The sequence below is a fragment of the Narcine bancroftii genome, chromosome 5 (assembly GCF_036971445.1).
Source record: "Narcine bancroftii isolate sNarBan1 chromosome 5, sNarBan1.hap1, whole genome shotgun sequence".
In the NCBI taxonomy this organism is placed as follows: Eukaryota; Metazoa; Chordata; class Chondrichthyes; order Torpediniformes; family Narcinidae; genus Narcine; species Narcine bancroftii.
The window spans coordinates 85714632-85729261 of record NC_091473.1 but is presented as its reverse complement, the minus strand read 5'-3'; the positions used below and the strand labels follow the sequence as shown (position 1 = coordinate 85729261).

The following is a 14630-nucleotide window of genomic DNA, read 5'->3' as shown; positions in this document are numbered from 1 at the left end:
TTTTGATTATATATTGTAATATCAGGCTGTTTTTATTGCATTTATTATTCAAGATGACTCCTCTGCCTTTACCTGCAAAGATAAAAGTTTATACACCCATTCTCATAATTCATAATATTTTTGTTTCATTTTTAATATAGTTTTATTTCCATTCCATATGTTGTAATGTGTTGTATTTCAGTCTTTTATTCTAATCCACATTTTTCTTGTAACCCTGTTCTCTGATATTCTTTTTACAATTTTGTTGTCTTCCTCTAGACCACCCAACTCTGTACATATTTTCTCTTAAGATATTTTGTATAAGAAAAACATTCTCTTTGATAAGCTTTTTGCCATGTTAATAAATTATTATCAGTAGAAGAAAGATTTGTTTCAGAAAATAATTCTATCTGTCTCTTAATACACAAAGGTCCTTCCTTTTCAAGAGTGTGGCATTGAGATGCCCTCTATACACACTTTTTTGTTTTTACATTATCGTGATAGTTAAAGTTAATGGCAAATGATCCGATAAAAGTCTCACCAAATATTCAATTTTTACCACTCAACTTTTTAACTGGGCAGACTTTAAAAACAAATCAATCCTTGTATGTGAGTCATGTGAGTAGAATGTATAAACTCTTTCTATGGGGTTAAACTGCCTCCATATATCAATCAAATCCTTCATAAATGATAGTGTCCTTTTTGCAGCTTTTGCCCTTGTTCCTCTTCTGGCTGATTTATCCAGTATTGAATCTAGATAGAAATTGTAGTCTCCTCCGACCAGTACATTTTTTCTTCCCTCTGCTGTTTTTAAAAAGATATCCTTCATAAAGGCTTCATCATCATAATTAGGAGCATAGATATTCATAAAAGTCCACAATTCTGCATAGATTTTACAATGAGCCATTACAAATCTTCTGGCTTAGTTAGTCAGGCCTCTTCTATTATTAATGGTATATTTTTGTTAATTAGAATTGCTACTCCTTCTTGAGCCAAATGAAGATGATTTTACTTGTCCCACCTATTCTCTTTTTAATTTTACATGTTCTGATTTGTTAAGATGTGTTTCTTGCAGAAAGACTATATCTGCCTTTAATTTTTTTAGGTGTGCCAAGACCTGCTTCCTTTTCACCATCCCGTTCATCACATTAACATTAAGGCTAATAAAGTTTAATGTTCTATCCATAATGAATTTTAAACAATATTGTTTAACAATATAACCTTTTTGATTGTTTAAATAAGAGTGATCTTTCCCCTTTAAAAAACAAATGTCTCTGCCCTGACAGTGACATAAACAAGAAACCCGAAAGCCCATGAAAAAAGCCCCTCCCTTTACCACCATCTTTTATACATATTCCTCTCCGGGTGCCATTCTCCCCTTAGACTGGAGTCTCCACACTGCTACTACTTTCCTGATGTTTTGACTCTTGACTGAGCTCTCTGTGAACATTTCAAAAACATTTATTTTTCAACAATAAATACAAGACAGTTTAAAAAAGTATAACTTTTACTTAGTCCCATTGTAAACATTCTTCACAGTCGTCTTCTTTGGCAACCTTAGTCTCTTCATAAACCTCACAGGAAGTCTTCCACCTTGCTCTTAGTCTTGAAAAATCATCAGTTACCTTCTGCTACTTTGACCCTCAAGAGTCGCAGAGTAAATAATTGAATATTTCAAGTTTTTGGAACACAATTGTCTTTTTATATTGTCGAACCCCTTTCTTTGCTGAATAAAAGTAGGACTAAAATCTTGAAAAAATAGCACTTCTTCATAGTCAATCTCAGGAAGGCCATTATTTTGCTTAGAACATTCATATGCTGCTCCCAGAATTGTCTCCCATTTCCAGTAACTCAAAAGTTTTACCAGGACCGGTCGTGATTGCTGATTGCTGGCTCTCCTGAGTCTGAGAGTCCGGTGAGTCCTTTCAATATGTAACTTTTCTCTGAATTTGTTTTATGAGCCAGAGGACCCATAAACCCAGCAGCAATATTCACCAAGACAAATGGTAACTTAAACAAAAGTTGCTTTTAATTATCTTTAAGCATGAAAACACTTTAACTTATTACCATTGACTTAACTAACCTAACTTAACCCCCTTCTAATTCTAAGCGCACGTGTATGTAATGTGTGTTTAAGTTCAGAAAAGTTATTTGATTCACAATCCAATCTCACTTCTTATTCCTCCAAGTTTGCTGGTTGCAGTCAATTCTTATACTGTGCACAGAATTTAACATTTATGATGTTCACCAGGCTTTGGTGCTTGAAAAGTAAATGGTTACCACTCAGGAAGGTTCTTATCAGTTTTCAGAGGGAGATTTGTTCGCTGGACACCCACAACTGATTCCTTGTAACCAGCCACTTCAGTGTCTTGCCGAAGAAACTTGTCTCCTCAGGGTTTTCCAGATGATAACCTCTTTCTTTCAGGTCACCACAGAGTTCCTTTTTGTTTCCCTTATTTCAAGTGAAACATTAGGCAGTCAGTCCTCTCCTCTTGCATGAACCACAAAGGGTTTGACCAAGCTGAACTAAGCACTCACAATCCGTCTTCCAAATGGGGTTTTTCCACAAGCTTGTCAGCTTGTCCTGTTGCAGTCCCAGCTGCTGCTGCTGACTATAAAACTGCAAACTGAATTCTCTCTGTCTTTCAGAGAGAAAGCCCGTTTTTTCCTCTCTGCTTGCAAAACCACATGACCCTCTTAGAACAGCAAGTTCCACTTCAGACAGCCTGTGGTTCTAACGAGTTCTTTCATCTGTTTCCTTTTTGTAAACAACAATCCATTAGTGAAGTCTCGGGCACTATCCAAAGCTTTTGCAAAGGCTCTTGCCACCGGAATGTCTACCATGAGCAGAGCTCTAGTATTTTAAATAAGATCTGTTTTAAAGTGTTTGTATGTGACCGTGCCCCAATTTATCTCCCAAACACATATCTATAATCTTTCACAGTCTTCTCCCAGCACTTGCAGAATCCATGTTTCAAATAAATTCACCGGATCTCTTCCCTTTATTCCTTCAGTCTGATAATTTGAACATTGTCTCATCTGCTAAAATTCTCCATGATCTTGTCCAGCAGACCTTGTTTGTTCAACTCCCAATATCAACACATTTTTTTTCCCAAAGCTTTTAGCTTATCTTGTGTTTTTACCAAGTCTACCTCTGCTTGGTTCATTCTTTCCATTAAGTCTTCAATGATTTCTTTAATTTCAGTTATCCTTTTAGTCATGACTCTTATTACAGTTTCAACGTCTGCAAATCGATTGCTCAAGTTTTCCATTTTCTCCAGGATAATATTTAGTTCTTGTCTTGACTCCCCAGTCCGCTGCTTCCTTTCAGGCTTTCGCTTAATGTTCCTGGCTGAATAGAAACTTCGTCAATTTTTGTTCTCGGCTGCCTTGGTTTCTTAGTACTTGTTTAGTCCATTTTTTGGTGAAAAAATTAATTTTAAGATTTTATCTGTCGTTTTGATACTCTTCATGGAGAGCTCAATCAAAACACATGGCCACACCCCAGGTTGAATTTTCTTGACAGCAGATGGCAGCATCCTGGCCAATAGTGACCTGTCTTTTACCTACATTCTTTTTTAAACAGCAGGGTGACCCTTGCTGTTACCAATCTGCTGGAAGAAACACAATAGGCTGCAAATGCTGTGATTGTAGTAAAAAAAAACAAAGTGCTGGAGAAACTCAGGTGGTTTGTTCAGCACCTAGATCTGTATGTTGCTAAAGTTTTGGCCTGAGCCCTTCTTCAAGGTAAAATCAGAATAGGCAAAAGCAGAATATAACAGAAAGTCTCAGAATTCAATGAGGGAGGAATCCAAAGCAACAAAAGGTGTTAATTGGATGTGTTAAAGGTCGAGGTGGAATAGATCATGTCTGTGTGAAAGGAGACAGGGAATGGAGATAATATGTGGGGGAAGAAGGGGGTGGCAGGGTGGGATTTTTCAACGAAAACCAGAGAAGTCAATATTAATGCTATCCGTTTGGAGGATACCCAGTTGGAAGATGAAGCATTGTTCCTCCATTTTATGGGTGATCTCAGTCTGGCAGTACATGAGACCATGGAGAGACATGTTGGCAAGAGAGTGGGATGGAGAATTAAAATGGGTGGCCACTGGGAGATCCACATTATAGTCGTGGACAGAGAGGAGGTGCTCAACAAAGTGATCTTCCAGTCTGTGTTTAGTCTCTCCAATATGTAGACCACAGCGGGAGCACCAGACGCAGTAGATGACCCCTGCAGATGCACACGAGAAATGTTGAAATGAAATTTCCCCGCACCACCCCACCCACTTGCTTTCCCGTTGACTCTCTATTGTCTCATTTCGCACAGACGTTATAAATTCTACCTGGACGCTTATCACATCCAATTAACCTTTTGTTGGTCTGGATTCCTCTGCCATTGTTTGAATTCTAAGATTTTCTGCTATATGCTACTTCTGTCTCTTCTGATTTTCCTTGAAGAAGGGCTCAGGCCCAAAACGTCAACAATATGGTCAAAAAGGTCCCAGATGCTGAATAAACCAGCTGAGTTCCTCCAGCATTTCAGTGTTTTTACCAATCGACTGGGACCTGTCCAGAACTTTGGTAAATCATCACAAATGTCTGCTATAACTTCCACCATTTCTTTCATTGTAGTGGAATTTATTCCATTAGGACCAAGAGATTTTTCTACCTTTTGGCCAACTGGTTTGCTCAGAAATACCTCTTTAGTGATAGCAATTATAACAAGGACCTCACCTCCTATCACATCCATTACTTCTCTTTTTGGCATAGTAGACGTGCCCCCTCCCCCACCTACCTTGAAGATCGACAAAAAAATGTCATTCAAAACCTCGGCCATTTCCACATTCCCCCTTCTCATCTTACAGGGAACCTAAATTCACATTTGCCACTTTGTCCTGCTTTATACAATTTCGGTGGGCAGCAACCTCCTTTGAAGAAGACCGCAGAGCCCACCTCACTGACAAAAGACAAAGGAGGAAAAGCCCAAAACCCAACCCCAACCCACCAATTTTCCCCTGCAACCGCTACAACCGTGTCTGCCTGTCCCGCATCGGACTTGTCAGCCACAATCGAGCCTGCAGCTGACGTGGACTTTTACCCCCTCCATAAATCTTCGTCCGCGAAGCCAAGCCAAAGAAGAAAGAAGAGAAGAAGATACAATTGAAAATAAAGTTTAGCATTTAAATTTAGTGCTAGTTTATTTCCATCATCTATCTTCCCTTTATTGGTTGCACAGTCGTCCATTGACATTGTAACATTTGTCTCCTGATGGAGTAAAACACTGAAAAATGTTGTTCCTGCGTTCTGTTGGAATCTAGGGGTTAAAACAGTATGAAATAAATGATTAATCAATAAGTTTATTTGTACTGCATGAGTCAGGGAAAGAGGAATGTGGCTAAGTGGCTGTCACAGCATGGAGCAAAGTTGGCTGAACAAAATTGGCTGCTCCCAAGATACAGGGAGAGGATATGCATAAAACGATTTAGGAGGAATGCTCAACTTAAGGAGGTGGGAAGTAGCACAGGAGACACAGGCCAGATCAGAACAAAGAATGGCCCGCAAGAATCAAAGGGAATGGAAAACCAGTCTAGGAGGAAGATTAAGGCACGAGGAGGTGTTAAAGAGAACAGCAGAAATTGGCCAGACAGGGACCGAATGGTGATTAGAAATATCTGGGGATGAATTAATTTCAGATCTAAACAACAGGATAGTCTGGCCTGGAGGATTAACATGGGAATGCTACACCCCAGAAATCTGCAAAACAGGAGATGACTTGTGATAACCCTTATGCAAAAAGATCTAGCAGGGAAAACAACTTTTGTTCTGTGTGATAAGATTGACCTATATAAACTGTGCCAACTGGACAATAGGGGTCAGTCTCCGGGAGTAGCTCACTGGCAGGTGACCTATGAACTAACAGACTGACCCAGAGCTCTGTTAAGTTTTATTCTTGTGCTGTGCTGTGCTGTGTGGTGTAATAAACTGACTGTTGAACCGAATACCTTCTCCTATCACTTCATTCAACGAACGCGCTGGACTCAGTTCACACATAGACTAAATTAAGAGTAAATAAATTAAAGCCAGAGTCCAACAGTTCCCGAACAATTCAGTGCGAAAAGCAGTCAAAGTGCTGTTTCTGCAGAATGTGATGAGCCGTGTTAATAATGACTGCCCAGAGAAAGCAGATGCTTTACTTGTAGGAGAAAGTGGTGGGGGTGGGAATCTGCTAGAATACAAAGGAAGGTCAGTTCCTGCAAGAGATTGCAGACAAAGCCAACTTGATTTTAAAAAATCCGTGAAAGAAAGGGAACATGTGACAAAGCATCATACCAAATAAGGATGAGAATAAATAAGGGGAGTGGGCGGACTTTTAAGACGAGGAGAGGAACAGCTTTAGATAGGTTAACTAACATATCAATTACTTAGTTAATTGACCAATTAAACTAACGGATGAATGGTTATTAACACAAAGAAATGTATAAAAAAAGGTTGTTGAGTATCAGTGTGTGTGCCTTTCTGAAGGACACCCGGTCTTGCAAGAAGGTTATATCGCTTCATCTATTGACTCTGCGAAATTATTTAATCAGTGAGCTGCGTCTCTCACAAGAGTAACAATAAGCAGCTGTACTGTATCGATCGCGCCGAAACGCTGGCTATTTCTGCCGATGGACGGTGCCTGAACCTGCTGAGTTCTTGCAGCAATTCTGCCTCCGCTTAAAAATTCAGCAACCGCACGATCTGTGTTTCTCCGTGGAAGTCACCCCGTTGAGAGCGCACATTCCCACACGGTGCAGCTGGCCGAAAGGAAACCGGAACACCCGGACCAACGCGTCACAGCTTTTGCGTTGCGCTAATCGAGATTTCACGATACGACGGGACATGAGCGCGCTTTGGACACCGTCTCCTCAACGAGGGGATTTCCTGCTCCCAGAGGGCAATGCGCGGCGGACTGCGCAGGTCAGCTTCACAAGCGCTGCTTGTGACGTCAAGGAGCGGCGGGTAGGCTGCTGGCGTAGACGGTAACATGGCGGCGGTCATGTTGCAGCAGTTGCTTGATCGAGCTGAATTTGCCAAAATCCCCAAAAATGCCGTATTTAAACTCGAGAAACTTATCGCTGACAAGGATATGGATGTCGATGTGCTGAAGGCCAAATATGAGCGTTTGAAAGTTGACAGCGGTATGTAATAAACGAAAATGCGCAGAAGGTGGGGGTGGAATTGGTACGTTGGTCTCGTCGTCAGCAGATGTAGTGTTTCGATTACTGACTTCTATTTCTAATCGACTAAGATTTTAATACATTGCAAATCAACTGTTTGAAGCATTAAAAAAGAAAGTGTAGATGCTGGGAGAAACTCAGCAGGTCATGAAGCATGGTAGAAGGTACTAGTAGAAAGTCATCGGAAACGTTAACTATCGCCACATAGGCTGCGGAGTCTGAGTAGTTCTAATTGAATTTCTTTATGAAGGTCACAATTTTAGTGTGTCAACTTTGTGTTGATCCCAATTAAGGATACGTCCATCTAGTTTTCGTTATTTTGGAGCTCTATGATGCCAGGTGCAACTTGTACTTTATTTTCCATGAGGCCTTTTCATTTTTTTTCAGTTTATGTGCCATAAGAATGATCATAAGTAGTTCGTGTGTTCACCATACTGCAGACCTTTAGAATTCTGACTTTCTTGGGTGTTTATTGTGCTTGAGATATTGCTGGGATTTGAGATTGACATTTTCTCTGTATAACTTGCCTCTTAATTCCTGCCCCAAATTCTTGGATACCCTGAACACAATGTTGGGGCATCCACTTTTAGCTAAGGGACGCCAGACTGCAGATTCTCAAATGAAGATCAAAATTAGTTTGGAACCTGAATTATTATCCTGGGATGGTGATTTGCTGAGATTACAAAAACTTGATTGAGAGATTGACAAGACTGGCAGCTCATTGTGTCAAGGTTTAGATGCTTCAGATGTGATTTTTAAAAAAAATACAAGGGGTGGCAGATTTGGATGACTGAAAAGGGAGAATGTAATTGCACTTATTGACATCCTGGAGGGCTGATCTACCAACATATTAGAGTTTAGAAATAAGGGTGTAATCACAGGTTGTACTGTACAAGTCAGGATCTGGCCCTTCAGCCATGTGAATGTGTCCAAATTGGCACCTAATGGCCTGGCTGTGATTGGGATCCTACAATATTTCCTTGTGTTTTTCTGTTGTGTTTTGCAGTAGTTTACATCGTTTTTACATTTTTTTTGCTTCAGATGACTGATGACTAAGCATAAGTCAAATGCCCCTAAAGCTTCCAAATTGGTTTGATCCCAGACGATGCCCCCCAAATTATGTTACAAGATCAAACCAGCAACCACAAAGAAGGCATATCACACCGGGATAAAGATGAACAATTACTTTATTAACAAAAAATTCACCTTCAAACTTTAATTCAAAATCTCCCCTTTTATAACAATGCCCACTGGTTACTATGCAAATCTCTATAATAGTGTAAAACTAATAAATTCCCCAGCCTAAATATAACATACGTAATTAAAGTCTAAGTTGTATTTCCAACCAGCACACAGAAAAACTTAGACACAGAACCCACAAGACTCACAAAACTTTGATCTCAACTGAAGCAAAGATCATAAACAAAATTCAGTTTGTTTGGTAAACTGAAGCCAAAAGATCTTTGAGAGAGAGCGAGAGCACAAAATTCGAAGTTGTCTTGTGTTGCTTGCAGAAAGAGGAACAACTGGCTTGGTCCGGATCCTTCTGGCTGCCTTCAGAATGTTTATCCTTTTTGAAATCCCAACATTCTAAACTGTCCTCCAGACCATGACTCGTGCTGTGGGCCTTCTTCCACTCCACAGCACCCCCAGTGGTGGTTTATCGTCCAAGTCTAGAAAATTTTAGATCATTTTCTGCACAAGTTCAGTTCATCTCCCACTCTCAGCAGTCCACCTTCACCTTGGTTCTCTAAGGCAAACTGTCACTTTTTAACATAAAATTGCAACGTTTTGAATTTTGGTGAGGAGACCGATTCTGGAGATGTGAATTTAATTAAAGATATTGGTGGTGAAGCAGAGCCTATACCTTTGCATAAAATAGTGATGAAATCAGACTTAGTTAATGGCCCGATACGATAGGGATAAGATCAAGTCTGCCAGTGGATGGAGTTTCTCTTTTGTTAGGGAATGATTTAGCAGAGGGTAAAGTCATACCTGCGGTGAAACTCATAAGTAAGCAATTGGTTTATGAGTCCAAAAAGGATTTGGAAATCTACCCTGTGTGTGCCATTACTAGAGCCATATCTAGAAAAAAGATAGAGGTAGAGAAAGTCTGTAATGATCCTGTAGTGGAGGCAAGCATTAAGGACAAACCTAAGGATCCACCTTGGCTGTTGTCAAGAGAAGAATTTTTTCTTTCTTTGGCTTGGCTTCGCGGACGATGATTTATGGAGGGGTAATGTCCATGTCAGCTGCAGGCTCGTTTGTGGCTGACAAGTTCGATGTGGGACAGGCAGATACGGTTGCAAGGGAAAATTGGTTGGTTGTTGTTGGATGTTGGGTTTTTCCTCCTTTGTCTTTTGTCAGTGAGGTGGGCTCTGCGGTCTTCTTCTTCAAAGGAGGTTGCTGCCCGCCGAACTGTGAGGCGCCAAGATTTGAGGTGAGATCACCTCAAGATTTGAGGTGAGATCACCTCAAGATTTGAGGTGAGATCAGCGCCAAGAGATTTCTTTAGGCAGTCCTTGAATCTCTTCTTTGGCGCACCTCTGTCTCGGTGTCCAGTGGAGAGCTCGCCATATAACACGATCTTGGGAAGGCGATGGTCCTCCATTCTGGAGACGTGACCTACCCAGCGCAGTTGGATCTTCAGCGTGGATTCAATGCTGTTGGCCTCTGCCATCTCGAGTACTTTGATGTTGTAGATGAAGTCGCTCCAATGAATGTTGAGAATGGAGCAGAGACAACGCTGGTGGAAGCATTCTAGGAGCCGTAGGTGATGCCGGTAGAGGTCCCCAGGAGTGTGGGTATGACAACGGCTCTGTATACGCTAATCTTTGTGAGGTTTTTCAGTTGGTTGTTTTTCCAGACTCTTTTGTGTATTCTTCCAAAGGCGCTATTTGCCTTGGCAAGTCTGTTTATCTCGTTGTCGATCCTTGCATCCGATGAAATGGTGCAGCCGAGATGGGTAAACTGGTTGACCGTTTTGAGTTTTGTGTGCCCGATGGAGAAGAATTCAAGAGAAGAATTAATAGCTAGACAAAAGCATGATCCTGATATTGCTGGGATAAGAGATAAGATTCTGTCTAACCAGGAAATTGAAACTGTGCCAGTAGGTTACTTTGTTCAAGATGAAATATTGATGAAAAAGTGGAGACCACAAATGATACCTGCCAGTGAAAACTGGATGGTAGTAAGGCAAGTTGTAATTCCCAAAACTTAAAGGAATGAAATATTAAAGTTGGCTCATAGTACACCTTTAGGAGGTCATCTTGGAGTGAAGAAGATGGTAGAAGAGATAAAGAAACAGTTTTATTGGCAGAAATTAAGAAAGGATGTTGTGAACTTTTGTAGAACCTGTCACAATTGTCAACTGGTGGGCAAGCCTAATCAAGGACCACCTTTACAACCCATCCCTGCTTTCGGGGAGCCCTCCTCAAAAGTGATAGTAGATTGTGTTGGCCCATTATCAAAACCCAAAGCAGGAAATGAATATTTGTTAACACTCATGTGCACAGCTTCAAGGTTTCCAGAGGCTATTCCCCTGAGAAACATTAAAGTGAAGACGATTGTGAAGGCTATGCAGAAATCTCTCTGTCAAAGGAAGACACCAATATCCTTTTAAGAGATCAGTCTTTGTAAGAAACTTAGCCTTTCCCACCTTATCTATACAATCATCTATTCTGGAAATGGGGAACACATCAGTCTTAGTCATCATGTTTACCTTTTGATAATCTGTACAAAACCTAATTGAGCCATCTGGTTTTGGCACCAAAAAACAGGGTGAACTCCAATTTGAACTTGATTTTCGGATGATGTCATTTTTGAGCATATAATCCACCTCTTGATCCAACAATCTGCTTTATACAAGTGATTGGGCTGCTCCAGTATCCCATAGGATTTTAACTGGCACTTGATTGGATCTTTCTTTAACCGAAATGAAACCTTCAGTCATGTGTTACTGGTTATATAAAATGGTGTAGAGCTCGGTGTGTGATCATAGGTGAAGAGAGTGAGCAAATTTAAGTTCTTTGGAGTCCCTATCTTGGAGGATTGTTCCTGGACCCAAAACCCCAATGGCATCATCAAAAAAGTACATAGGTTCCTCTACCCTCCTCAGAAGTTTGCAGAGGTTTGGTATGACATCAGAAACCCTGGCAAATTTCTATAGATGTGTGGTGGAAAGGGTGATGACCATCTGCATCATCCTCTGGTATGGGGACACCAATACCCCTGAGCATAAAGCTCAGGACATGGCCAAGACATGACAGGCAAAACCCATTGAGAACATCTACAGGGAACGTTGCTGCTGGAGAGCAGCAGCAATCAAGGATCCACACCATCCAGCACAAGATGAGAGTCTTGTAGTGCCTATACCTCTTTCCTGATGGTTCTTGCTCCTATCATTAGGGAAGAGGTATCAATGCCACAAGCCCTCTCATCACCAGGTTCAGGAACAGCAGCTCCCCCTCCGCTACCAAACTCAACAATAAACTCAAGGAGTCTTTTCACTTCTTTGACTGTAATAAAGAGAATTATAAACAAACTGATTTTTTTTTGTTTATCTGTTTACATGTGTACTTTGTCTAGCTTTTTTGGTTACCAATAGCTGGTAATCTGCCTCACCTGCAGGAAAAAGAATCTCAGGGATGTCATGTATGTACTCTAACAGTAAATCATGAAATGGCCTTTGCAAGGCTGTATGTCTGACAAACAAATAGTCAGGAAAGGTTAGGTTTATTCAGGGGTAAGGAGAATCTATGCCTGAAGGCTAAGGAATTAGTTAAGGTCCTAAATGAGGAGGAGGGTAGATGGGTGACAGTGAAGAGAGGGAAAAGGAATTAGACAGTGCAGGACACCCCTGTGGCCATCCCCATCAATAACAAGTATGCAATTTTGGATACTATTGGGGGGGGGTGGGGGGAAGAGGTGGTGGGGAAGACCTACCAGGGACATCCAACAGCGATTAGGTCTCTGGCATGGAATCTGGTCCTATAGCTAAGAAGGGAAGGGTGACAAAGAGCTGCAGTGACAGGGGATTCCATAGTTGGGGGACAGATGATGTTCTGTGGAAGAGATTGAGTATCCTGGATGGTATGTTGCCTCCCTGGTGCCTGGGTCCGAGATAGAGTTCACAGCATTTTAAGGAGGGAGGGTGAGTGGCCAGATGTTGTGGTCTTTATTGGGACCAATGACATGGTTAGGCAAGGTGAGGAGGTCCTGCAAGGAGAGTTCAGGGAATTAAGCACAAGGTTGAAGGACAGGACCTCTTGGGAATCTCAGGATTGCTACCTGTGTCCCGTGCTAGTGGGGTTGGAAATAGGAGGACAGTGCATTTTAATACGTGGCTAAAAACATGGTGCAGGAGGGATTATTGGTGGGACTTGTTCCAATGGGACGGTTTGCATTTGACTGGAAAGGGACTAATATCCTTGCGGGCAGGTTTGCTTGTGCTGCTTTGGTGGGTTTAAATTAGATTTGCTGGGGGATGGGAACCCGAGTGCCAGAGCAGAATAGGAGAGTGGAGAAGGGAAAAGATGTGTATTATGAGCTCCCATTTTAGTAAACTGGGATTATCACTGTAAGGGATAGTATAGACAGCAAGGACTGGTCACAGTTAACATTGAACATTTCACACAAGCACCAAGCACAACACAAATCACAGCCCAGTGATAATTCGATACATTGGAAGAACTGAGAGAAGGCTTGTCACAGACTGTTTTAAGTTCAATATATTTGCAAGACATTGTGATTCTGCAAGGGAGAAACATTATGACTTCTGGAGAGAACACAAGCTTTTGAAGCAGCTCTTGTGGCCAGCCATTTGTGTGGAATTCAGAGCAAAGCATTCTCTGTGAATGACTGGGACTTCACGGTGGATTGACCTGTGCCATGAGGGTCTTTTTGGGAAGCAAAGTGTTTCATTTTGATTGTGACTAACAGTGGAGTTCACTTGGCAAGACTACTTCATTTTAAGTGTGACTAGCAGTGAAGTTACTGGAGAGACTGGTGCCAGGGTCTTGGAGACTTCATGGAGGCCCCCCAGTTTGAGTCTTGCCTGCAAAATGACCTGATGTTCGTGTGGGTGGACATTTCTTCAAAGGCAACGCAAGAATTTTTTCTAATGGGAGGCAATATTTTATTTCATTAAACCATTCTTCTATTTTACCATTATTTTCCAATTTCCACATTTTATCTACACTCTTTCATGCTATTACTATTGCTAGACTCAAAAAATCTCTGATATTTATGTAATTCCAGCTTAGTATCTTCATTATATATAATTGCCCAACAAAAAGATTCTTGGATCTAATTTAATCTATACTTTTAATATGTTCTCTAAAATAAAACATTTCTCTGCAAAAAATCTTTTACTTTTTCACTCGACCATACTGATTGCAAAAAAAACTAACATTTTACTTCTAAAACATTGAGCAGAAAAGTTCAAATTAAATTTATTCAACTTGTATGGTGTATAATACATTTGGTGTATCTATAAAAAATTGAACCATTTTATATCTAGTGTTATTTGTATTTTTTTTTACACTATCTCTTCATAATTTCATCCATATTTCTCTTCTTGAATTAGTTTAAATTCTGTTCCCATTTCAATTTAGTTTTGTACAAATCCTTCTTTTCCTTTATTTCTTGTATTTTGTTATATATAGTAGTTATAAATCTTTGAATAATAAAGGTATCTGTTATATTCAAATTAATTATATTTTGGAAGTCTCAAATTCATTCCTATTTTTTCCTTAAAATATTGTAATTGATAATATGCAAATATTGTATTGTATATTATCCCATATTTCTCCTTAAATTGATCAAATGTCATAAACAATGAATCTCTAAAACAATCTTATATTTTCTGTATACCTTTTTCATTCCAATTGTCAAATAAAGAATTATTCATTGTAAACAGAAGAAGCTGATTCTAAAGTTAATTGAGTCAACTGATAATTCCTTATACCTCTTTCCATATGAGAGATGATTATGATAAATTTTGTCAAATATGAGAGCCTATATGAGATTTATCAGTATTCACTCAAGAAACAGGCACAGAGTGTGTGAGGTTATGGAATTGTGGAGGAACTGCTTGCTGCCTGAAAGCAAAGGGTAGAAAATGCACAGAGCCTGAGAAGATATTCCCTCGGACCTTGAGAGAAGCTAGTCTAGAAATTGCAGGGGCTCTGATAGAGTATTTAAAATGTTCTTAGCCATGGGTGTGGTGCCAGAGAATTGGAGGGTAGCTCACATTTTTTCTGTTTAAAAAGAAAAAGGCTCCAAAAGGAACACTGGAAATTATAGGCCGATGAGCCTGATGTCAGTCATAGGTAAATTATTGGAAGGTGTTTTTAGAGATTTGATATACAATTATTTAATAGCCAGAAACTGAATAGGGATAATCATGTTTTACCAATCTTAGTTTTTCAAGGG

General features: G+C 40.2%; 1 protein-coding gene across 3 annotated transcripts in view; it reads left to right on the top strand.

The window, feature by feature from the left end:
* Positions 1–6975: 6975 nt before the first annotated feature.
* Positions 6976–14630, top strand: part of tprb (translocated promoter region b, nuclear basket protein) — a 113650-nt gene continuing 105995 nt past the window's right edge. For 2 of the 3 annotated variants that reach the window (XM_069938183.1, XM_069938182.1), the window contains exon 1: positions 6976–7157. In XM_069938183.1, the coding sequence (XP_069794284.1) occupies positions 7004–7157 (154 nt within the window). In that variant the 5' untranslated portion in view covers positions 6976–7003. The remainder of the gene's footprint in view (positions 7158–14630) is intronic. The other variant, XM_069938184.1, reaches the window with a different exon arrangement.